The following is a 26,671-nucleotide window of genomic DNA, read 5'->3' as shown; positions in this document are numbered from 1 at the left end:
GGATTCGATTAACTAACCCAATGGCGGTATTGCTGTGACATGACATTTGTGTGGGCGCCGAATCGAAAATAGCTTGTCAGCATTTTTTTTTTACCTTGCAAGCATTATTAATTTATTACACAATTCTAAATGCGTGCAAACTTAGGAAAGAGTTTTTGTTAAAACACCAACTTAAATTCTATTTGAAGCTTTCGTGTTTAAATTTAGGAGGTTTACCGCAAACCTGAAATGAGGAAATATTTTGCACACGTCAATATTCTTAGTTCAGCTTTAAAGAGTGGATACTTATTTTATAAGAGGACACTTGACACAAATACCTGTGGTCTCCTCGAGAACGAATGTTTCAGTTAAACTACAATCCTTACCTAGAGAACTCAATGCCTAAAGCGGTTTCTGCAGTCTGAACGCGACTGAAAGCCAGGCAAGCCGCAGTCACCCAAGCCTTGTCAAGCCCCGCATAGTCGCCGGTGATTGCAAAAAGCAGTTGTCCCATGGTATGTCGGGCTAGATTGAAGCTGCCAGCTGATACATAAAGGGCAATGTTTCTGCGCAATTGATTGCGATCCATTTTTTGGGTCTTGCCGAATTTCAGATACACCATGTCGAGAATCGCCTTCTTGAACTCTTCGGCCGATGCACCGACTCCATAATATGCCCGAAACAGGCCATCTGGGGAGTGCGGGCGCACACGCTGCGGATTAAGGGCAGGGTCAGTGCCGCGAGGGTTGTCCGCTAGAAACGAAGCAGACACTGTCACTAGAAGGTCGGTGATCAAAGATTTGTAGTGTTTGCAATTTTCCGCTGGTGGTAGTCCTGGTGAAATTGTGGTGATTGAACGCGTAGTATGCCAAAAGCAAGCTACCACAAGCACTACAAATACAAGCCTCATGGTTCAACGATAACCGATTGGTAATGCCTTGCAACCCTACAAACCTAAACCCAGTAAAACATTGTGTAATAACAGCGACAAAAAACAAAACAATGCTGACCGAGCATAGGGATAGGTATTAAATACGGACAACAACAGAACAGATCAGTGATTCAAGTTTAGTTTACGCAGCGATTATTAATACAATAAACTATCCTGGCAGCTTGAAGAAAAACTGCAATGACTGTGAACACAGCAAATAAAAGACAAAATTTCTATTATTTGTACCAAGTTGGTTATGGTTTTGAACACAGCAAATAAAAGACAAAATTTCGGTTTGTTTGTGCCAAGTTGATTATTCCTATAGTAATCAGATTGATTTACATAAATAATATACAATTTGAATTTATAACTAAACGCCTTGCTACGTTACACTTGTCTGTGTGCGCACCTTTACCGACTTATTTCGCGCTGGTGGCCGCCGAAGCAGCAAGGATGGCCGCAGGTTTATCGTCGTTTGACCAAACACAGCGCCTACGCAAACAGATTGAGGAACAGCTTGTTCGGCTGCCTTAGAATTATGCGAACTTTCAGCGCTAACAAAACAACAGCTTTGCGTTCCAAGGCAATCTTGGTAGGACAAGGAAGTCTTTAACAACCGATCGCAACGTTGGGCTGGTGACTTTGAACAACAAACTTTGCTGGTGGTTTCTCATTTTCTACATAGCATGTTGGCTTTCTGTAATTGCAAATACGATGAACATTTGCAGATTGTTTCGGGAGGGACTCTTTAAATATAACGAAAACTACCTAAACAGTATGTATTTTTAGAGAAACGAACACCTCACATTTAAAGTATTTTCTTAAAATAAAGCAGAAACTTGTTTCAAAAGGATTTTAAATAAACTTCGAAATTTCGAAAATACTTACAGATAAAAAAATATAAATTTTACAAAAAACTAACAAAAATAAACTGCCTTATAAACCTAAATATCTCACTGTGGCTGCAGACTGGTCAAGTATATTACGTTGAACGTAAACACAGTGTTCACCAAAGCCGGTGCTAAGACATCGACGGCTAGCGTGGCCCCAATTTGCCTTCCAATTGCTTTCTGAGCGCTGAAACTGTGTATACCTTTATATGTCTACAACTACCTTTACTGCACCCAGGGCTAAGAAATGTGCCTTTCACAGGACAATTTCCGTTCAACTTCAGTGATATTTGCTGAACGAACTCTGGTCACCTATTCATACTGAAGAAGTCCGAACACGAGTCAAGAACTTTTGCTGGCCCGCTTCAATGAGGCGTGACATCAAGACGACTGTGGGCTGTTTTTTATAAATGAAGTGTTTGCTGTAGATGTAGAGTCTACATTGTAGACTGTACAGCACTGATTCTGACTCTGGTTCTTTTTGCATTGGGATATTCGCTGAAATTACTTTGAAGATTATTTTTCTTGCATTTTGCTTGTCTATTTTACGTGCTGTTGTTTTCAATAGTACAACTCGAAATTTTGAGCTCTGTCGATTAATAAAAATTGTCAAAAATGTAGTTGTTTTCTAAGGTACTACAACCGCGAATGCACAATAATAGTTTTCATTTCAGAGGGACTTGATCCAGCATTACGCCTGGTACTTCTTTTGGCAAGTGTATACAGATGTACGAATCAATATAAAATTACAGAAGCGGGTTTTAAACGATTTTCAATTGCAATTTAACGTAGTAATTTGTTTAGACATATTAAAAACACGGAATTGCTACAGAGCGGATCCAAATTTAATCGGGTATTTAACTGAGACATGATTACCAGAGTAACCTTATTAACGTAATCTTAAGAAGCGTGATATTTACAAATAAACTAGTTTGCAAAAACCCAAGTAAATGTTAATTTAGGCTGCGCGAATCGCAAAAAAAGAACTACCTTCAGGGGTGGATTCATGGGAAGCACCAGAACATGCCCACCCAAACTATTTTTGCTAAGTTTTTACTATATGCAAAAATTGGTTCGCATTGAGCCCCCTGAAACGTGTTAAAAAGTTGGATGGATGTTAACACCCATCATAACAGAATGGAACATGTGTTTCTCAACTGCAAATAACATAAGACGTGCTTGCATCATCTTGAACCATATCACCTTCTTTGCTCTGCTGGAAGATTGATAGTTCGACAGTGAGAGAGTATGCCTACCTTCTACTTCCGGAAAATATTCATGTGATTTAAGAATCTTTATGAAGTAGCGATATAATTTATTTTTTGTCATCAACTATCGGAATGCGGTTTCCGGTATATTCAGAATGTCGTTTTGGGTATATTAGGTTAGTGCTTTTTAAAAATCAATTCCTAAAAAACGGTACAACAATTCACTAAATTCAAATTAGTAGTCACATAACTGCAAAACCCAAATACGGTGAAGCTTAGTGATACATGTTTAACATTGAAAAACTTGGCCCAGTTACTTGATCGAGCTTGATAGCGAAAATCCACGAAAGGCGTGGGCAGTCCAGTTTGATTAAATTCTTTCGCGGCATAACCTCGCTACGGTTTTATCGCAAGAGCCGGCGGGCGTACGTTTTCGGTTGACAAAACCGTTTGTTGGTAATGCGACTCGGCCGATATCTTATGGCGGTCGATTTGCCTTCCAACGCAAAATGCTCCTACAATCGAATAAGATAAAAGTAAAGCTGTGTTTGCACTCGATACAAGAGCATACTGCACGATGCTCGTCCGTCAGTCGACCAAAGTCCCATCGCAACCCAAAAAAAGATTTTGTCAAAGGCGTGAAGTTTAAACTAAGAGGTGTTTCTTATCGACTAATCAAACAAAATGCTATCCGTAACACAAACAGGCGCAGTGAGAAATTACTACTTCGATTTTTGCAAACAACGGAAATACTGGGCAGTTCGTATTCATAGGTTGCGAATTAGCAGTTGGACACCCTTTTTCACATCAACTATTGCACTTTTAACACGCTAAGAACGCCGTACAATACCGAATTACCCAAGCGTGAAACACTGTATTTGTTGTCATACAAAAGGCCTGGGAGAATCGCTACGTGGTTTTGAAGAGGAAACTGAAGATTTACCACACCGATTATTGTCACATGTCTTACCGCTCAACGCTACCTTTTAAGATCAATAACACGTGGGCAAAATATACACAAGTTAAGCACGGTTATTTCCTGCCCTGTGGTTTTATGGTCGCTGCAATATGTGGCAGCCAAATAAACTACCAAAAATCGATCAAGAGTATTTTACAATGTCGGTTTTAAACGCATTTTTACGTTAAATTATTAAACCACTGTTTTAAAACAACAACAGATTTTTAAATGTCAAAACTTGTTAACAATTAGCAAAAAGTATATATTTTACTGTTATATTCGGCTAAATATCGTATATGAACACGTTTTACAGTTGAAGAAGGACTGGTTATTGAAAACCTTTGTGACTCGTTAATTTATTTATCTTTCCGTTGATGTTTTATAGATAGATAGATAGATAGATTTAAATTTATTTCGGAACAACGGTACCATGCATGCAAAATTTGAAATAATAAAGAAGCGTCCGTAGTTCCCAGGGGGCGGCGAAAGACTGTTAAGTCATTTAGTCAGCTGCCCCCTGGCTGTGATTCAATTCAAGTTCATTATTTTTTCATATAAAAGAAAGCAATACGAATTAAGATAGGCTACAACAAAAAGGCTATTCGTAAATACAAAACCAAATACATTATATTAAACACAATTAGCTTTACATTTGAAAACTTATTAAACATTTTACTGTTACGCAGCGAGCCTACTGTGGAAGGATAGTTAAATAATTTAAATAGATGTGAAACTGTTTCGGCACAACAGTATATAGGCCTATATGCAAAAACTAAAAAACCGTCCGTAGATTTCAGGGAACGGCTAAGTATTTTTACAAGAAAAAAAAGAAAATGAGAATGAAAACGAAACATGATACTTTACAAAAAGAACTATTCGTAAGTACATCCAGAACAGAAATGACAAAACAAAATACATTATATTAAACACAATAAGCGTTAAGTTTGAAAACCTATTTAAACACTTTACTGGTACGCCGCCGAGCCCACGGCGAATAGATAGATAAGTAGATTTATAAATCTTTTGGAACAACGGTATATAGGCCTATATGCAAACACCAAAAAAAAAAAAAGAGTCCGTAGACCCCAGGGAACGGCTAAGCATATTTACAAGGAAAAAGAAAAGTAAACGAAACAAGATATATTACAAAAAGAACTGTTCGTAAGTACATGATTAACCGAAAATATAAAACAAAATACATTATATTAGACACAATTAGAGTTACATTTGGAAACTTAATTGACAGTTTACTTCTAAGCCGGCGCCCCCATTGTAAATAAATGCTATGACTTATAATAATCATTGATGCAGAACTGATTGCACGCTGTATTTTTTATCTAAAATTTCAACTCGTGTTTTTTTTCTTATCTAAAATACTTCATTATTACCCCTGTTTCGCAGATTAGCCAATTTTACCTTTTTAATTGCCTAGGGTTTGTTTTGATTTTGTGTTTACGTTCCCTCGTGGTAAAAGTTCAACAACATTAGTTTAATTGCCTTAACAAATGACTTGTATGGTAATAGTTTAATATTTATATCTAAATTCTCCCAATATTTTGGCCCTAAAAATCCTATGGTTTTTCTTCCTGAGTTGGTGGAGGCGCCGACTTGAAAATAGTTTTGTTTATCCCGCAGCCTTGTATTATGGGAATGTAAGATTTCTAGGGGGGCCATCAAATTTGCCAATGTTTCTGGTAATTTGTTGTTTTTAAAGTTATGAATTATTTGCAATATTTCCAATTTGGTTAGGTCGTGCAATTTTAAAATTGAGTGGTTATGATATAATGGAAGTAATCTTGTTTTAGGAGGGGTGCCGCTTAAAATTTGGATTGCCCTATTCTGTAGTACTTCAAGATGTTTTAATTTAGTTGGATAAGCTCTACCCCAGGTTACAACACAATATCGAAGATGAGTATTGATTAAGCTATAATACAAAAGGCGAAGTGCATGAGTGTCCAAATAGTATTTCATTTTTGATAAGAGTCCAATTCCCCTAGATATCTTTTGTTCAATCATTTTAATATGAGGTATCCATGACAATTTATCATCTATGATGAGGCCTAAATATTTCGCTGAATTTACCTGTTTCAGTTTATTATCCCTTATTTTAATACTGAATTGATTTTCTATTTCCAAATTTGAATTGGTTACCAAGTAATGTGTTTTAGGATGATTAATTGATAATTTATTAGCCCGAAACCAGTGGTCAATTTTTTCTATATCTATTTGAATTATTTTTTGAAGCTGTTTTATGTCTTTGTTAGAAGAGTAAATGACAGTATCATCTGCGTATAAACTACAATTTATATTTGAGTTTATTGGTAAGTCATTAATGTAAATTTGAAACAGGAGAGGTGCTAATATACAACCTTGTGGGACACCGCATACAGGCATCGACGGATTAGAAAGAGTTTTTCCTACTTTTGTACTATGCTTCCTTTGCCTTAAAAAATTTTCTATTAGTTTGGGGGTGGGCCTCTGATACCATAATGATTTAGTTTTTTAAGTAATATTTGGTTGTCTATGGTATCAAAGGCCTTGGCTAAATCAAGAAAAAGTACACAACTATATCTGTGGTTTTCTTGGTTATTTAATAGGTTTTCATATAATTCTGTTGTGGCAAGTGAGGTTGAGTGATATTTCCTAACCAGAGGAACTGTGCGTCGCTACGCTTTGGTGCACCGTTTTACAAGTGCATTTGCACAATGATTTTGTTTCGTACCTAAACTTCAGTGCGACAAAAAAATGCTTGCAAATATCATTAACCTTTTTCCCTGTGCATTTAGCATATGCTCGCATCACAATCAAAAAGCATGCCGTTTATTGTAAACAAGGTCGATAAATGTTCATTACGTATTGCACGTTTGTAATGTATCGTTGGAATAAGTTGACAACCAGATCAAAACTAGTTTTAATACCATTTAACAAACGCAACACAAAGATACAGTTTTATCTTTGTCTTTTTAACTGCGCCTTGGCAACCTAAATACCAAAAGTAGGTACTACCAACCATTTGTTTAAACATAATTTGCCAACGTGTCTGGAGTGCGTTGAGCACTTGGGTTGTATATAAAAGCGTGGCACTAAACGGGTTTTAAGCAAGAAAGGTTGCTAATATGTACAGCACCACATCGCCCTCTTGCGGCAATCACCGAAAGCGGACCGAATCACGCAAAAGAACGCTGTTAAATAGTTTAGGTCTACACAGTATCGCCGTAATACGGCAGAAATGGCGAACGACCAAAGATGCCACAAGGCAGGGCGATTTAAAGCAGATATGCATCGCTGACAATTGGCGGGGGTCGTCAAAAAAGATTGGACTTTTTAGTGCAAAAATGAGCGGCGCAACAAAAACGCAGAACACATTAACGATTGGTTTAAATTGGACGCTGACTGTAAACGTGTTATATTTATTTAGAACAAACTGTTGTACAATGCCACCTGTTGTTTAAAAAAATATATTCTACAATTTAGAACAGATATGTTTAGCGTTTCACTTGAAACATTCAGGCAAACGTAACTGCAAATAAAAGTATTGATCCGCCACGCCTACAGCATAGAATTTACCGACCGCGCAAAGTGTGCGTTGTAAACAATCAAACTGTCATAGTTGACGACACAGTTGCTTAATACCATATCGAGCATTTAAGTAGGGATTAATTAGTCGCAAGTTGAAATACTACAGTAAACGGTATTGCGGAAAACAAGTACAACAAACAAATGAAAAATAAATACTGGCCTAGAAAGGTACGTAAGTATAAAAGAAATAAGAACGCTTAGAAGTATAATCGCCGGTAGGTATATACGCAATGCGGTCTTTAAGCGCCGAAAATGTGATAGTTTTCCAGTCGATTTTCGTTTACAAAAACTCGACCCCCTCGTATTTGTAGCGGTCGGAGACCATCTTATCCGAAAAGATAACGTCACCGTCAATCGTAAAGGCCGTGATGTAGGACTTCGTTTTACCCAGGACTTCTTCGGTTTTCAGTGCAACGATTACACGATCTCCGCTTCCGGGCACAAACTTGAACGAGGAGAAGCCACGGGTAAGACTCTCAAGCTTTCCTAAGACAGACGAAAAATAGAAAATACGAAATAAGTCGATATTCGTTCTTCGCAAAACGATATGTGACAACTGCAAAATGCACCAAATGCAACGTTTCAAAATAGAAAGTTAACGACAGTTACAGGCCCTTGAAAAAATCGACAAATTGGCAAGCACTTAAAAATAAAATGAGTACTAGGCTGGCCAACTCAATTAGCATCTACCTTATTGGTTATATGAAAAAATGAGTACAGGATTTTTATTGAAGGGTATAATAAAGAAAGCCCAGAACCTTGAAAAACATTGTAACCCATTTGCAAATGTATCAACCGTTATTACTGCTTAATATTTTACAATTTATATCATAAAATTTATAATGACGCAATGGAAAAAATGTTTCCGCAAACTGATTATTCTTATCAATCGGAAGCAAACCAGCAATTGAGCAATCACGAATGTTGTGAACAGCAAAACAGGTATTTAGAAAATACCCATTTGCTTAAACTGAAACTTTTTGCTTGCACATGTAAGTTTTTAGCAAAATCTCACCTTTGTTCCTTTTCAAACTACAAGTTACAAGTTTGTTGGCATTTGCGGAAAAGGTTTTGAGATTATGAATATACGTCGGTGGACTACGAAACGACAACGTGAAAATGTGACAAAGGCTGTTTAAATGCCAAAAGAAAAATGACAGCATTAAACTAATATGAATACAATCAAGTAGAAGGTTCCGCACATTAAATTGTATGGTGTGAGCGGCAGAAAATGATAAAAATACCGAATGATCTGCCAAATAGCATAATAACATGGATAAAACCTGATTGGCCATTCAAACTAGAACAAACTTTTTCCATAGGACAGTATCCGTAAATCCGTACAGATAATACTCTGGCCCAGCTAAACATATATTTGAGAGAAATCACTGACAAATCTAAGGCAAAAGTAAGAGTAACTTCTTATTAAACAGGTTAAAAATGGCGGTCATGCGATTTAGGTCTAAGTAGCCTGTTGCTTACCAACATGAACAACTTTGATGTCTTTGAAGTTCTCCGAACATTTAAATAAGAGGTTGGTGGCCCTGTGTTCGTCCAAACTTTCATCATATTTCTCGTGGCTTGCTCTTCTGGGCAGAAAGAACCAAGAGTTGTGCAGGTCGCTCCACACAGCGCTTTCGTGGATAATATAGCCTGAAACAAAACGAGTGTCAAAATCTTCGTCACTGGGGCGAAAATCTTGCGCGTTTGTGATGCGTCTGCCCAGTGCTGTAATGACTTGGGTTAATTGCACTTAAGTCACTGTTTTTAAATAACTTTACATAACTTATGTCGTTCTGGTAGAATAACATTCTTTGACTCAAGTCTTTGAATAAAAGGGTTGAATGGGAATTTAGTCATAGAGTTAAACAACTTGGCTTAAAAATAAGTTAAATTAAAAGTTAAGCTATTTATCTCAAGTTTTGCACTTGAAACAATTAGATTGTGATATGATTTATTTTGTTTTGCTACCTATTGCTTACATTCGGACGAGTGTATCAATTTTAATACTTTATCGTTTTATTTTAAAATGGGTGATTTGACATGGATATGACTTGGTCCAATAATGACTTGACTGGGACTTCAAAATAACTTGTTTAAAGCACTGGGTCTGCCGGACTGCAAGTGCCTGGACGTGGTGGTTACGCCAAGCACATTGTTCAGAAAAATCCTTATTGTATCCAGCAGCGTTTGGAATCCCTCCACATACGTTGTTATGGCGAGAAAGTTTTGGAAATTAAAATCTTACAGGATTATAATATTTCCAATAGCATGTGATTTGCAACCAAATAATTTGTTTTATTGTACCTAAGTGAGTTATTAACGTTAATGACGTTTTACCCTTTATTTTACTTAGAAATTAATAATAGTATTAGGCAATTAAATTATAGCACGCAGTGAAGTTTGTGTAAAGTAACAGGTAATATGTTCTTCGTGTTTCTTCTCACCGCCAATCTTCTATATTTAAACCCTTCTCTATTTTTTTAAGAAATACGTCACATATCGCATGTGATTATGTTCGTATGCTGGTAAACCAATTGTAAGATTTTCTGCTTGTCTGGAAATTTTCTGCAAGTAACGTCATGGCCGACCTTATTGCCAAATGTAAACAACCACACAAAACTTCCTAAAAAACTTATATACAATGTATATAAGAAGCTAGCTGTCGAAAAAGCGCAAACCGAAGGTCAACCACGTTGGCTTTACAGCTTAACCTAACAAACATACCTGGACTGACATACCCGGATGCTTCTTGCATTGCGACATAGTGTGGCACCCAGTTGTAGTTCATTACGGATCCCTGGAAAGGATAATGATAACAATAGCTTTTTTGATTTTATGACATCTAATTGATTTTACTTCTTTAACCAACTATAGTATTTTTATAAATATTGTAGCTATAGTGATATTAATACTGTGACATGCGATTCGTTAGGGAAATAAACCGCGTCTATGTAGATGTTAATGTTATTATTTTAGTACTTGCCAAATATTCAGAGACTGACAATTTATTTTTTGACTTACAAAATTTACGGAAAAAATTTATATTTCTAAAAGACACTTATTAGTTTATGTGTTATTGTGTGTATGTGCCTTTATAGTATGTTTTAATTAGAGATTATTGGAATGCACAATTCAATACGGAAACAAATTTTCTATTATTAGTCAGAAAAGGTAATTCATATCAAATGCGTTATTTATGTCGGAAAAGCATAATACAAAACAGATTTTTGGAGGTTAGACCGGTCTTAATGTATTACTTTATGAAATTACTCCACAATCCACACGTGTTAAGGCATATTTGCAAGAGGAATTTTTTGTAGAGAAAATTACAACCATGCGGTAATAATGCTGTACGTAAAACAGAAGGCTTACCATTTTCAACATTGTTTATAATTTTTAAGGATCTTTTGAATTTTGACAAGCAACCTAGAAAATTTTTCAGGGTATCCAACTTTGGTTTGCGGCCTATGCGCTGCGTAACACTGGTCTAGGTATGACGTAAAATTGTTTGACCTGGGCAACATACGGCACACCAAGCAATATAATCCGGCCCGCGGCCTATTTTCCTTAAAATGCATAAACGAAAACAAGGGCTAGTTTCTGCATGTTTTGTTGTATCGTAAACACTCCTTCCAGGGACGTATCTAGTCATGATCCCACCAAACTCTATTTTTAGCCAGTTTTATAGACTAAAATGGAAATTTGATTTGAAGAGAGAATTAAATCTCTTTTGTCTTTCTCGTATGTTCCACGAGATTTGGCATCCTTACAAACAAAGGGCGTCCTCTGCACTATGGGACTCTCTTCAACGAAAGTTTAAAAAACTTAGCCAAATATTGACATATTTTGCGCTTCGGTCGAATGTATTCGTCTTAACAATATGAAAGAAAAGCCGACCGTTTTCTAAAATCTGAAATATACCGATTCATATTTTGTCACCCTAATTTAGTTGATGCCATGTTGTGTGTTTCTCCAGATCTATACCGTCTTTGCAATATGGCCAATGTACCTTAAGTAAATTAAAGTTTGCATTTTAAAACAAAAAAGTTGCAATTTCGACGTCTTGTCGCCTTTTCTTTAAATTCGACTTAAATTCACGTTTTGGCACAACTCCAAACGTAATAACAAATTCGTTGGCTTAGTTTATCTATAGCAGGGGTGGCCAAACTGCGGCTCGCGAGCCGCATGCGGCTCTATACCCAGTTATATGCGGCTCTTACGTTCAGGTTGTATTTATAATTTGTTTTCGATTTCTTTGGTTAAGTTATGGATTATTGTCAGCTTCGATTTCGAATCAGACTGTTTGCCGAAGGCCATTGTATTCATTCTAAATTAAAGTTTTGTCTAACGAAATAAAGGCACTTTTATCGCGCTTCGCGCGATCGCTTTGTGGAGTTAGTAAGAAATGGAGTGATGGGCCGTTCATTTCGTTTCATGTGTTTGGCTCTTTACGGTTAACCAAGTACCAAATGCGGCTCTTGGTATCTGATTGGTTGGCCACCCCTGATCTATAGCGTCAGAGTATGGCGTCATATTGCGTGTATTTAAGACCATATTTAATCCGGCTCGCCACAACATTTTAGGTTTCATGTGGCCTGCGGTTAAAAAAAATTGCACACCCAATTGTCGCTTCTAGTGGTGAACGGAGACGTATTGCTGCCGAGGAGCGATTGTTATTTAAGAGGAAAACTATCACTCTAACGAAGATGTTACGCTATTCGTGACGTGCCATTTTCGTTACATGGTAATTTGCCACATTCATTTTATTCAATAAACGTCTATAAAACGCAGCTTGGGCAAACTTACACGAACATAGCAAAACATTATACGTTTCGTCGTTTGGCTTCTTGTATTGTGTTTAACCAAGCAAAGTTTAGGTAAGTATCGCTTTAATGCAATGGTTCCTACTTTACATCGCTGGCTATGGCTAAAAAGTGGTTAGCAGACTGAAAAAGGCCGCCGTTAGCAGACTGAAAAAGGGTCTGCCTCGAGCCCATTTGGGCATTTTTACGTCTCATAATTTGGCCACTTAGCGCAAGGCACTTTTTTGAGCACCTGCGCACGTAGTAAACAATTCGAGGGAGCACTGATTATGGACCCTAATGTAACAACCGCTTGTGTTGATATACCGAAACTTTAGTACGAATTACTGTAAACAGATGTATATACAATTGTACACCTTAAATAAAATTTAACAATCAGAGTGTTATCGCAGTAGAATCACATGCAAAAAAAACGAAGGCTCACATCTTTATCTACTGTCTTCACCCACTGAGGATTGCTGTGTAACACTTTCCCAGTTGCAGTGGTCCATTCCTTGCCTAAACCTCCAACATAGAGTTTCTCATTTTTAACAGCCATCCATTCCCCTTTAAAACCTGTATTGCAACAACAATAGCTAAAATATGCAACAGAAAATGGAGCAACATTATTTTGATAAATTGGTCAGTAATAGCATTTATTCACGGATGTCCATAATTCAAGGGTTTCCAACCCGTGATACGCTTACCACTAGAGGTACGCCAAGGTTTAAAAAAATGGATTCGGAACATAATACTTTGTTTATCTGTTTTTCTTTACAATTTTTTTTGACAAAAAAAATTCCCAAAGCCTATTCTTATTGTTATGTAACCATTCCTGTTGTTTCGTTAAATTACAATCTTTAAAATACAGGTCGTGTCAATTGTCAACAAGGAGCACAGTTGATTTGAAAAGCAGTAAATGCTGTGGGACAGTGGGCGATAAAATGGCAAATGATTGCTCTTTGATAGTATCATGCTTCAGGTTATTTTAGTAGGCCAATATATTGTTCTGAATAAAATATGATTCAATGAAATTAGTTGTTCTGGAAAAAGTGGGACAGAGCGTCCAAGTGGTACGAGATCGTAAAAAGGCTGGGAACCCCTGCCATAATTGTCAAAAATAAGGCATATCATGATCCATGTGCAACATGGGCATGCTTTGTATAGCAATTTACAAACTGAACTTACCTTTTGTTTGCTTTCCATTTCCGTCAGATAGAATTGCCCATGGTGCAACTCTTTTTTCCAATATCTCATATATAATTCCTGTTCTGTCATCCACAGTGTAAACATGAGCATTGAAAACAATCAACTCCGATAGTTCCATACCTCTTCCACTATTTAAATAAAAAAGTTGGGGCTGAAGTAATCATCCCACGTTTTTTTATTCACATGAACAAATTTTACTATATCTATTGTACTGCATACCCATTGGCAAATCCAGAGATTAATTTTGTAGCATCTTCATCCTCTCCATGAATCTTCACATTCACTGATAAGGATTGGTTATTGAAGTTGAGAGTTGCATTTCGTAACAAACTGTGCCAAGTCTTATCAGTATCTGAAAATGAAAGCATTTTAAATTTGAAAACAAACTTTACCCAATCTATAGTAAATGGGCCCGGGGATTTACCTAATATTTAAATCGAAAGTGAATAGTACTAACCTAAGTTTCAATAAACAGTTTATTCAACACAAAAAATATGCAATAAAGTTGGCCTAGATTGGATCTAAACTAGACAAGCTGGAGCTGCTCCAACTGTAGTGACTAATTTTATAAAGTGAAGATATAAGGCCTCTTTAGGGCTCTTAAAAATGTACTTTTAAATTTTAGACTTGATTCATCCTTTATCGTTTGGTAGAGAAACAGTCCTATATATTGCCATGGACTCAAGTTTGACTGGAATGGCAATCCTTATTCAACTCATCTAAAAGGAATTGGTATACTATTGACATGTGCCACCTAGTTTCTTAGTACTAAATTCTCCAACCGTGTGTTGCAAGCCCTAGTGAGTCGTTTATGTTTTTCATAGACATCACACAAAGATTTTGTTTTGTAACTAAACTCAAGTGCGCTTACATCTATTATACCCAGACATGTATATTCAAAATCTAAAGAGGCATGACTGCGATTGCAAAAATTTTGGGTCCCTTCAAAAAAGGTTGGGAACCACTTTCACCAGGGTTGTAAACAAGCCGTTTTAAAAAGACTTGCATCTCAGTCAAGGCATTTGAAAAACAATTTAAGTCCAAGTCAGTCTTTTTGAATAATTAACAAGTCAAGTCCCAGTAACTTCATAATTAAAAGAAGTCATTTCCTTGTCATAAAAATAAAATGTTTAACTATTGGAATTTTTAAACTCGAAGATTATGAGCATTAACCTGAGAAAAGGAATTCGCAACATATAGCAAGCAAATTGTTTTATGTTCAAAATTATATAAAAAAAACACTGTGCTTCACTATATGACTAAGGGTGTATGTTTGAATAGAACAACAAGTTGGATAGACTGGTTATAGTCACATCTTAGATGGTCAATCGAAAAATATTTCAGTCGATCCCAATCAAAAATAAGTAAGTTGGCCATCCCTGGTATTTACTATTCTTTTTTAAAATAAACTAATCTATAGCTTTTAATATTAACAGCACATGACAATTATTAACCATACCAAACCTTTAGATTCCTTGTCCATATCAGTTATCAAACCGATTCGAAACGAAAAACCACTTGATGTAGTTACAGGACGTGTCAGTGGATATGTTTTGTTGTAAGACATTAATTTTCGATTTCTAGCAAAGTAAAGTCCTGAAAATAGTCCAATGCAGAGATAAATGCTTGTTACCAATTAACAAACACAAATATATTGTAAACTCACCTTCGGTATTTTTGTTAATTACATTTAATTTACTAATTTCTTTGTGTTTTGTACTTGAAACAAAATAGTAGAAAAACAAAACAAAAACAAATATAATAAAAGCTGCAATGATTGGTTTATATTTCAGAGTTATTACTCCTTTTCTTCTTCCCACTGGAAAAAATAAGGTAAGTTAACATTTAGTCCAAAAAAATTACCTAAAAAAAATAAACAGGAAATTACCATAAGGTGCATCAAATTGTTTTCTTTTTTATCGGTTGTGTCAAGGCAATTTAAAGAGTTTTTTATTATGCTACTTATCTTGGTTAAAAAAACATAATATCTCAGGGTTTCACCAACTATGTGGAGTATAAATTTATCTTGCAATGAAAATGGTAAAACTAAAAAATTAGAAGCAAATCATACCTTGTGAAAAAACAGGAACTTCAATTTTGTTTCGCCAATCATTTCCGCCATGTGGAATTTCATTCACACCTAATGAAGAAAAGCTGAGACTCTTGTACATCTCTTCTTTTGTTGCCATAAACAATAAGTAATATACAAAATATGATGGTACAAGTTGTTTATTCACACATTACATTATTTAAGTGATTCTAACGAATAAAAAAAGTATTGATTACCAAGATATTATTTAGTAAAACACCTTAAATCATATGTATGTCGTGTGACTAAACAACATTTCATGAACTAGAAAACATGGTGCTGTTAGTATACACGTCATTGTGAATAACAGTGACAAACCAATAAAATCAGATATGGTTTAAGTTGTGATTTGCAGACGACCATTCTGCATGGCACTTTTCATCGAGAAATTCAGATGCACCAGCCACAGAATGCAAGCTGGGCAGACAATGGTATAGAAATATTTCCTGTATTTCTAACACCTAGCCTCCATATCTGAGTGGTTGGATGACTGCGCTAAGTCAGTGAAGGGCTAAGCATAACTTTTGCAGAAAACCTAAGACATTAGGATTTTGACTTTTAATGTTAGTCCTGAATGACTTACCGAAGGCAAGCATGCTTGAAAAATTTACCATGTAATATCTCCGGAAATAAAAAGAAAATCAATCAGACTTATATCAAAAATATTAATGTGTATGACTATTAGGCACTGGTCTACAATCCTATCACAATTATTTTAACACTAATGAAACGAGTTGCCAAAGTTGAAATTGCAAAAGAGGCATAAACATGTAAGAATAGGTATATAATAATAACACCAGGGCTGAGGAGTCTGTTAAAAATAACCAGAGTCCGACTTCGGCCAAAAAAAAGAAATCCGAGTCCGACTCCGGTCGAATGTGCGATTTTGTAGAGTCCTGAGCCCAGCCCCATCTCTACAGCCTGTATTCCACTAATTTACGTAACTAAAAAAACATAGATATTCAGCAAAAAGTCATATAATTTATCCACCCACAATATACTGTTGGAAAATATACACCATATAATATTTCGCCTTCACAATTTACAGTTGGCGGCCATATCAGTTTAAAAATTTGGTATTGCTCATGCACATGTAGGGAGTCCTGAATCGACTGTCAGTTATTCAGGAGTAAGGTATAATATTCATGAAACTTAAAATTTTTGGTGCTGGTCTAGAATCCTACCACCCCGCACATTATTTGGGTTATGTTGCGGGTGTGCATTTTGGTTACGTTGGGTTATGCAATAATATTAAAGATTAATAGAATAATAATATGTGTTGATTTAATAATTGTGGTAGGATTGTAGACCAGAGCCAAAATTTTAAATTGGGCTGAAAAGCAAAAGCCTTGTAACTCGATTAATGATGAAGATTTTTAATCAAACTTTGTCAAACATTACTAGCAATCAGACTTTTTTATCAAAATATATTATTAAAAATTAATACTTATGGTGAAATTTTGAGCTGCGTGCTTCCATTTGGTAATGACTTTGGGCCCGAACTTTGCTTTTATACACAACAGTGGTACATATGGTTTTACAACCCACCAATAGTTACAAATTATTAACCATGGTGACATTTTAGGATACTTTTAACTGTTAACCAATGTTACAGAAATACTGTGGCTAATACAAATGTTTTAAAAGGAGATCAAGAAGCGACTTCTAAACAAATCTCACATATAAATAGATAGGGATCCTACAGTGTTTTTTAAGGTGTTTTGGGAGACCGAAACGGTTTCCCAAATTTTGGACTTGCAACTTTTTGGTATTTAAATGAAACACTTGCGGTCTCTTAAAACTACCTAGCGGTCACCCAAACCAAACCTTAAAAAAACCCCTGGGGATCCATATTAACCATATTATTCACTTACTTACCTGTTTTTTTTACTTGCATTTGCTCGTTAAGCAGAAAAGTTAAGCATTTTGTACGTCGATAAAAGTTTGCGGTACGTATTCTAAGTTCTAACTTAATGGAAACACAATAAAACAGCCAACTGACGTTCTACAACCGACGTGGAAGGTGAAGGCAAGTGCTACGCAACCGAAAACGTCAGCAGATACTTGTTTATACAGTTATCTCATACACCATCTAGCGCCTAAAATTTTAGTGGTGTAAATAGCATATGATGCCCACAAAATTTTCAACAATCAGTAGCTTAACTTTGAACTTTTTCTGAGAAACAAATTAGAAACAAGTATCTTTCTCTTTGTGTGATTTCCTTTTATATATCAACCAAAAAACACCGAGCTTACGTAGTCTGAAAAGTCTATATACGGAACTGTAGACTTTTTTATAAGGTCACTTTTATGCTCATTAAAGCGTAACTGAAAAAGATTGATGGGTAGCACACGATTAGACCCAAAGAGCAACAATACCTTACGCAGAAAAATCTATAAAACCACATTATTAAGACCAACGACAAAATAAAGCCAAATGCGCTGTTGTAATATCCAGTACAGAATAAGTTGGGGGTTAGGTAAGGGGTTGTATAGGCATGATTCTGACCATTTACGTGTTATTCCTAAATGTTTAGGACTTGGCCTATTCCGATTTAGACGGTACTACGACTACTAGGTATTACTCCAATTTTGGTCTTGTTCCAAACTATGTTTTATTCCGACGTTAATGTTATTCTTATTTCGGTCTTATGGCTGGAGTCCGATTGAAGTCATATCAGTTTATTGCGCTTCCTTTGTGATATGACTTCTAAAAATTGCATGAACCCCTTTCCTTGGACTTCCGACTCACTTTGCTATGGAAAGGTTGCCCTAGATGGGTAGGTTGTCCGAGTCGGGACTTGGTGATTACATCGACGTTTCATTAGATAGCGCCAATTCTTAATTATTTGCACCCAATGGTAGCCATCATCTTAACACAACAACATTTCAGTAGGCTGACGGCGTTTTTACAACATATCAATCTAAAGAAAATAGGGGTGTTTTTTTGCTAGTTTTATTGTTTTTATATCTATGTTATTTCATATTTGTTAAAGTTGTAAAAAAATCATTTTTAACTAACTGATATATATGGGTAACTTACGAGGCTTACGTAAAAAGTAAGTTTTTTATATTATCTCGTACCTATAAGCAGCCAGTATATCATCTTTATATGGTGATGTGGGATGCGTAAGATGAGGCAGGCCGTTCCCAAGTAAGGAACTATTTGTTGCAACCTACATTTTGGGTTATTGTGACAAAAAATGGACTAGCCACACGGTTATTGTGACAAAAAAATGGACTAGCTCTTTTTAAGAAGCTAACATTTTGTTATAATTCAAAAGTTTTCAACTAACAAATTTTAATATAGTTAGTTTTAAATTTTTAATGTATGACATAAAACATTTTACACGGTTTCCCTATCCTTAAAATACGTTAAGACATGCACCTGGTTAAAATGGATCACCGTATCAACATGTTTGTAAGAAATATTGCAAATGCAGGTAAAACTTCACTAAACAAAAACTGTACGTATTTGAATTAAAACAAAATTATTGTTTAAAAGTCCACTAAAAAAACAAACGAGCAAACAGACAAGAGGTGGCCTAGGTCGTGTGTGTTGAGAGCTATCAACACAAGCAGAATATTTGTATAATGTATTCAATATAAAAATATAGACACAACACAACTCAAGTTCCAAGACAGTCACTCTTTGCCACGCACTTAAAAATATTAATTTTCCCTTACCACAGCAAATTCGTTGTAAGATTCTGTGAAATTGTTCTAAACAGGCTAGTTTCAAACTTATGTAGCAGGTGAAGTTAAAGTTGTTTTTTAATGCTTGTGGTACAAATTGATCAATTTAAAACAATGGATTCTTCCTGTCCCGTCATATGAAACTCTGGTTTTCAAAGACGGGACACAACAACGTTTTTTCTAACATGATTAAATAAAAAAGCTGAAAATCTAGAGGCAAAGTTATAAGTGTTTTTTAAGCGTTAAGGACAGAGGTATCAAGTAGGCGTGATATTGTTTAAAATTTTGTTATAACTGAGAACTGCAATCATTTGAAAAAAACATGTCCCATCACGGGCAACCTTCCCCTATGTGCACAATATGGGCACATTTTGTCGCATCATGAGAGAGGCCGGCGACCGGTGATGTATACTTGTATACAATGTTTTTTTTGCAGTTCGAGCGAACTTCTACGTGGTTTCAGTGGATCTCTTCATCTAATGGCAGTCACAACTTGTTTATAAAATTACCTTTGTAAAAGCCATTTTATAGAGCAGATCTGGGTAGGCTACAATACGGTTTCGGGCCGTTCCAGCCTGAAATTTTATCCAATTCGCAGCTAATTAATCGTAAACTTCTTTCAGTAATTTTAACCTTTTTACGTTTTTATCTTGATTTTCGATTATGTTTTTAAATAATATACACTAGTCGCCTACTAAAACCTCAATTTTTCGTACTCTCATCAGCTAGTCAAAACAAGGCTATTTACAGCAAATAATCCCAACTTTATATCTCGGTTCATCTTCGTTCTCCGGCCTGTAACAACATATTCTGTTTTTCCCAGTCACAAAATAATCACCCAGCCCAGATATAAAACAATGTGCGAGACTTTTATATGTGCATTATGCGTCTTGAAGATTTATTTTCGCACTTAGCTTAACTTGCGATCACACGAAATTTAAGTTTTGCGTGAGAACAGCAGGGTTCTTAAAAATTCAGAAAATTAGACGTCATTCGCAAGACTTTTTATACGGTAGCTTTCCAAACTATAATTATGTTTGTCAGGGATCGTGCGTTATCAAGTAAGGCAACCATACTTGACCCTAACCAACATAAAACTGACATTTCTAATTTAGAAGAGTACGCAGAACTCATGCTATCAAATAGGTCTACCGTCAAATAGCGCAAAAACACTGGCTACAGTTTACCGGTATGTCGCTTGAAAAACATTTAACAAAATTAGGTTTATCGAAATGGAAGAATAAGTTTGTTTTTTTCGCAATTTGGGTTTACGTTTCGTAGATTTTTTGATCCTATTAGGAAACTTCATGTTTTGAGAAAAAAGGTGCTTTATCAATTATCATATTGATATCGTCCTAACCTAAATTGTTTTTCATTGAGTCGCAGGTCATCGTGATCAAAACGTTGAAACCCAGGATGACCACCGAACACAACTTAAATTGGAATTATTTTCAGAAAAAAATCTGACGACGCTAATATATTGCGAAACGTTATTTCAAGTACAGCAAAAAACCAACGGAGGAAAGTCTGTTGGAAAATGCCGTTTTATAATTACAAGTTAGTCGAAGGATTACAAAGTTTATTTCTTGAGTTTTATCAAATGCGCAAGAACAATTATTTGGGCAAAAAGTGCCGTGAAACTTAAAAAAAATTTTACGACGGACTTCCATGCATCGGTACTAAACTCATTTGCAGTTACACGACGTAACTCCATAAAGACCCACACAACCGTAATATGAACAAAAAGAATGCATGGTTTGCAGTCATTGCAGACATGACATATTTCATGTGGTCAATGCAAGCGTTGTGGTCCACGAAGAAAAGACCTTGTATAACATTTAATACAAGACAAATTTAGGGTGTTTATAAATATTCAGAATTTTGTCGCTTATACTAAATATGACTGAAGACCATATGACGTCTTAGACACGATATGTTCCCGGACACTGTTTGGGAGTTTCCGGCAACTTTCTCACATGAGCTTTTGTTGCAATTTGTTCATTTTTTTCAACTTGTTTACTAGCTAAATCAGGGGTCGGCAACCTTTTTCTAGTCGCGGGCCAAAACCAAACCCAGAAAGGTCTTTGCGGGCCACACAAAATGACAACTAATAATTGTGTTATTGAAATGTTAGAACAACTGTGAATCAGACGGGGCTCGGATATTTTTTGCACTTAAAAACGTGTTTAATTACATTTACAGAGGCAGTAAAAGTAAAGTGTTGACGCAAAGCGCGAAAAAAAGTTTGTTTGGCTTCAAAATCCGAGTTCACACGTTCGTCATCCATACTCCTAGTGAAAAGTGTAACAAAACTACTTTTAAGGGAACGCGATAACATTTAAAGTTAATCTAGCTCAGTGTTAACGTTTTTGCGCGACGCACTTGGTAGCCTTCCACGGCGCAACGGTAAAGAATCGCTGATCTAGTTGAAAAGGCAGCATCAAAACGTAAACAAACCGGGCTTAGAAGAAACATTCGCGCGTAGCGCGAAAATTTTTCGCAATTACGTAGTTAAAATGGACAAAAAGTTTGTGCAATAGACTCGTGTCTAATTTATCAAAGAGGCGGCGGGCCGGATGAATTACATCGGCAGGCCGGATCCGGCCCGCGGGCCGTAGGTTGCCGAACCCTGAGCTAAATCATTACTCGTTTCTTAACAATTCAGGATAGTGTATTGTTGTGATTTGCACACTGCGGAGAGCCAATCAAAAGCGACCACAGGTTATAGAAGGTTGAGAGCCATCAGGGACAACGTTGAACAGATGCTGAACATATATATCATACAGTGCTACACGTCCAATAGTTAGGTTACAACAGAAAACATAAGTTTAAGAGAATTTTTTGAAGTTGTAATGTCAAAATTTTCACAAACAAAAGTGAATTTTTTAACTTTTTACCATTCTTTTAAAAAAGTGATTTTACATCCGTTTTCTACCCTTTTTGACAAAAAGTTTAGCTTGCTTTTTTCCAAATGTGGCCGTTTCCTCAGAGTCACTCATGTTGTCTTTAGCTTTCCGCTTTTCTCGCTTGGCCAATTGTTGTTCTTTCATTTCAGTTCTTGCAAAGCGCTGTGCCTCTGATACTCGTTCATGCAGAACTTTGACCTTAAAGAAGAATAAAACATGTTTAAGGATATTGAGATGATAATGACAGCACCAATAAAAATTATTTGCTTACTACCATCTTGCAACGTTAATATATTTTTTGCAAAAGAATGAATAACCATTTATATTTAAATCAATAGAAGTTTAGTGAAATACATACATACAGGGTAAAAATTACAGGCCTAACCTCTTCATGCACTATGTCATACGCAGGCAATTTTTTGCCAATCAGCTCTTCAATACGTTGATAAAGTTCCACATCATATTGGGTAACAAAGGTAACTGATTTACCAAATCTACCCGCTCTTGCAGTCCTACCAACCCGGTGAATATAATCTTTTGATCTGGTGGGAACATCAAAATTAATAACGACATCAACATGAGGAATGTCCAAGCCTCTACTGGCAACATCAGTTGCAACTAAAATCGATCTTGTGGCACTCTTGAACTTGTTTAAAGCGCCAAGTCGTTTAGGTTGAGACATTTGGCCATGTAGAGGGACAGCTGATATGCCTAAGTTTCTCAAAAGTAATGCAGTTCTTTGAGCATTTGCACAAGTACTGCAGAAAACAATCATAGCATTTCCAGCCAACTCATTTATAACTGCCGTTAAGTAGCAATCCTTGTCTTTTGCAGGAATAAACAGATAATATTGCATTAATTTTTCAACTGTGTGATACTTACTGTTAACAGCACATTTAACAGGTTTGCTAAGAGCAGCGCGCTGCAGTTTCTTTACTTTTCCTGTCATAGTAGCTGAAAAAAGAAACGTGTTTCGCTCTCTTGGTATTACTTTCAAAATTTTGTTCAACTCTGCCTCAAAATCCATGTTTAGAATTCGATCCGCCTCATCTAATACAAGATATTTAAGAGAACGTAATGAAAATCCTTTAGTTTTCTCCAAGTGATCAACTAAGCGCCCTGGCGTTGCCACAATTACATGTGGCTTTTTAGCTAAAATTATTGCTTGACCAACCATGTCAACTCCACCTACAACAACTGATGTCTTGATTCCAATAGACGAACCCAGAGCTTTAAACTGCTCCTCAATTTGAAATGCTAGCTCTCTGGTTGGAGTTAGCACAAGAGCAAACAACCTTTGAGGTTTATCGAGAAGTGCTTGTAATATAGGAAGACAAAATGCTCCAGTTTTCCCAGAACCTGTTTCTGCAAGGCCAATGACATCATTCCCTTGCAATGCAACAGGTATTGCTTCTTGTTGTATTTTTGAAGGAGTCTTCCATCCAAGTTCCTTACATGTTTCACAAAGCACCTCAGTAACTCCCAGTGATTCAAAAGTAACATCATCTTCATTTTTTAGTAACTCAGAAACTATTTCATCTCCTACTTCTTCACTTTCTTTTTTTCCATTTTCAGTTTCCATATTTGCTAATATTTATAATGTTTAACTTAAGAACATTATATATGTTATGGACAAAAAACTTTGAATAAAAGCAAAGCCATAATAAAAACTATGTTAGACTGACACATATTATGTAGAGAAACAATTAAAACTGTCAAAAAGCAAAAAAGGTCAGGTAAAAAGGTAAGAAATTATGTTTGAAAAACCATGTAGCATTTAGTTTAATAATTTTGTATAAAGACTAGCATATTTAGCATCACAGTTTCAAGTCGACTGTAATACTAGTGAAAGACAAGGTAATTTTTAGGCAATTATTCCAATACATTACACAATACACATGCATGTTATTTATAAGTCTGCCAAAATCAAAAAAACACAATGAGTGATCTACGAAAAAAAGCTTTATGATTGTTTTTTCTCTTGGCAAAATGTTACCATTTTTAGGTGGATTACTTTCAAATTTTAAAAAGAGTTAGGTTTACCATACAAATAAATGGCATAGTAACAACTAGGGTTCCTCTCTGGGAAATATTTTTATAATCCAGGTTATTCGGCTATTAAATTTATTCTACTAATAAAAATGCGCCCTGTATGCGCTTTTTTTAAACAAAAACAAATAAGAGTGCAGCTTTTAATACAAGAAGGTCTTGTAAGATTGCAGAAGCAATACTACAGAACATATATGAGCTTAATTTCATGTTTGGAGCTTATATAAAATAATTTTAAACATTATAAAGATGTAATTAGGTATAATTTTTCTCATCTGATACAAATGTTAAAACTGTGTACAATACCTCACTGCACATTGTGCGCACAATCATTTTGGTTTCGAGTCCTGTTGGTCGAGCTTTCTCGCTGAAATTTTTGTATAACTATACCACGTGCCACATGCTAAACAATTAGGGCGCTCTTTCACTATTGTACGTGAAAAGTTATGCAAAAAAAAAATAATAATAATACCGCTTACCACAACCCATATTGTTTGGTTTAGGGTGCGGGTTAGCGTTTGGGTGAAGGTGGGTCAAGTAATATTATGTTTATTATTAATAATAACTTGACCCACCCTCAACCAAACGCTAACCCGCACCCTAACCCAAACAATATGCGTTGTGGTATGCGGCATTTGAAGAAAATTTTTTTTTATTAATTTTTACGTACAATAGTGAAAGAGCGCCACAATTAGGAACATGTTTTGAAGTGTATTCGCCTTTTTATGTCTTTAAACCAAAGTTAATTGATAGAAGAGCTTTAAAACTACGGAATAATTAATAAACGAAAATCATTTTCACTAGACGAGCAAGTTTGCACGTGTTTCCAATAAGTTAATTGCCATCACTAATGGAGTGATCACCCGCCCCGGTACTGGGAAAGTACCGGTGACAAATAAAGCGCGTGCCCTTGGAACGTGTATTTATTGTGTTGCGCGTTGATTGTATCACAACATAAATTGCGCATCTACTTGCCTATAAATTATGGGTAATAAGTATTCGAGTTATACGCTTTGCTAACTTTATGATTTGTGGTTAGATTATAGAATACTAATTTAGACTAAAAAAAAAAAATATATATATATATATAATTTGTGGCAAGTCAGGTTTTGAGCACTTCTAATATGTCTTTTTTAGCCCGCATGGATGCGCGATCGCGGGCCGTATAATATAACTATTAAGTTTTAAGATCACGACCGGATAAAAATGTTGTAGGCCTACTTACCGTTTTTGACTAAATTATTCCTAAAACAAAAAAACATAAAAATAATTTGTCAAAATTCAAGTGAGCTTTATGAAATATTAGACGTTTAAATGTTATCAAAATTTAGCTTAGCTCGCATCTGATCATTGCTCGTATTAGTAAACGACCGGTATTAAAAAAAAAAAAAATTGCTTTAGGAAATATGCTACGAGTCGTACAGGCGCCAGCACAAAGTGAGTTCTAATACACACGTCGTTTCGCGCGACCTACTTTGATCATACAGAATGCATCCTAAAATCATAAAGTGCACTCGGGTGCACTTTTTTGGCCTTTGTTCCCCCGGTCACACGGATTTTATCGGCCGTGCACCCGCGAGATCTCGTCGAGATCTGTCATACTTTCCAGCAGTGCTTTGATGTAATATTATTCAGGGGTCCAAATAGGCAATTATACTCTCCAAAACTCTTCACAAAACGAATTCATAGTTAATCGTTTTCCAATAACGTAATAGCTAAATCAGAGGGCAGCGTACGGCCCGCGGGCCGGATTCCGCATGCCAGAGAAATAAAGCTTTTGGCCCGCGCCTCTTTTTTAAAATTGGATACATGGTCATATGCCCCATATTTTAAAATATTTTACCTATACAATAATACAAAAAAAACATTTTGCGTTTCTAGGGAGTAATTATTAGACCCGCAGTGTTGTAGGCTAAACAAGTTATTTTGAAATTACTTTTAATTAGGGTTGCCATACGTCCGTATTTCCCCGGACATGTCCGGAATTTTAGTGTTCAAACTGCGCCCGGGGGGAAATGCCAAAATATGCTTAAATGTCCGGAATTTTTTAAATTGTTCGTTGCGTTGCGGGTAATAATTTCATTGTTACGTCAAAAACGACAATACAGCGCTCTATTTGGGATACATGGATGAGTGGAGCTGGGCTAGTATCTGAAGGCCTTATATCTTGGTCGATATTGCAAAATTTAGAGCATGTCTGAAACGATAAGAGCGTATGACGTATGTTCGCTGAAAAAAATTACAAAGCAGAAGAAAAATAGCGCAACAAGAAGTCTGTTGCAGACCAAATGAGAATACCAAGGAAATTGTCGTTTTGTTTAATGCTTAATGAGAACTCGCATTCGTTTATTGCAATACAACATTACTTTTCT

General features: G+C 35.9%; 3 protein-coding genes across 3 annotated transcripts in view; all 3 read right to left on the bottom strand.

The window, feature by feature from the left end:
• LOC146160507 (inter-alpha-trypsin inhibitor heavy chain H3-like) overlaps positions 1-1,710 on the bottom strand; it is a 41,373-nt gene extending 39,663 nt beyond the window's left edge. The window contains exon 1 of the mRNA XM_083385930.1: positions 366-1,710. Coding sequence (XP_083242056.1) covers positions 366-889 — 524 coding nt within the window. The 5' untranslated portion in view covers positions 890-1,710. The remainder of the gene's footprint in view (positions 1-365) is intronic.
• Positions 1,711-6,770: 5,060 nt separating this feature from the next.
• On the bottom strand, positions 6,771-17,062 carry LOC146160506 (soluble calcium-activated nucleotidase 1-like). The gene is made up of 9 exons (XM_083385948.1): positions 15,631-17,062; positions 15,226-15,378; positions 15,024-15,155; positions 13,779-13,911; positions 13,539-13,687; positions 12,796-12,926; positions 10,273-10,345; positions 9,028-9,198; positions 6,771-8,031 (listed from the first exon to the last, which is right to left on the bottom strand). The coding sequence occupies exons 1-9, from the start codon at positions 15,746-15,748 to the stop codon at positions 7,826-7,828; spliced, it is 1,266 nt and encodes a 421-aa protein (XP_083242074.1). The 5' UTR covers positions 15,749-17,062; the 3' UTR covers positions 6,771-7,825.
• A 3,891-nt stretch (positions 17,063-20,953) lies between these two features.
• Positions 20,954-23,885, bottom strand: LOC146160505 (putative ATP-dependent RNA helicase DDX47). The gene is made up of 2 exons (XM_083385947.1): positions 22,636-23,885; positions 20,954-22,448 (listed from the first exon to the last, which is right to left on the bottom strand). Exons 1-2 carry the CDS (start codon positions 23,830-23,832, stop codon positions 22,263-22,265), a joined length of 1,383 nt encoding a protein of 460 aa, XP_083242073.1. The 5' UTR covers positions 23,833-23,885; the 3' UTR covers positions 20,954-22,262.
• Positions 23,886-26,671: the final 2,786 nt, after the last annotated feature.

This window comes from Ascidiella aspersa, chromosome 3 (assembly GCF_963924565.1).
Source record: "Ascidiella aspersa chromosome 3, kaAscAspe10.2, whole genome shotgun sequence".
Lineage (NCBI taxonomy): Eukaryota > Metazoa > Chordata > Ascidiacea > Phlebobranchia > Ascidiidae > Ascidiella > Ascidiella aspersa.
This window is presented reverse-complemented; position numbering and strand designations above follow the sequence as displayed.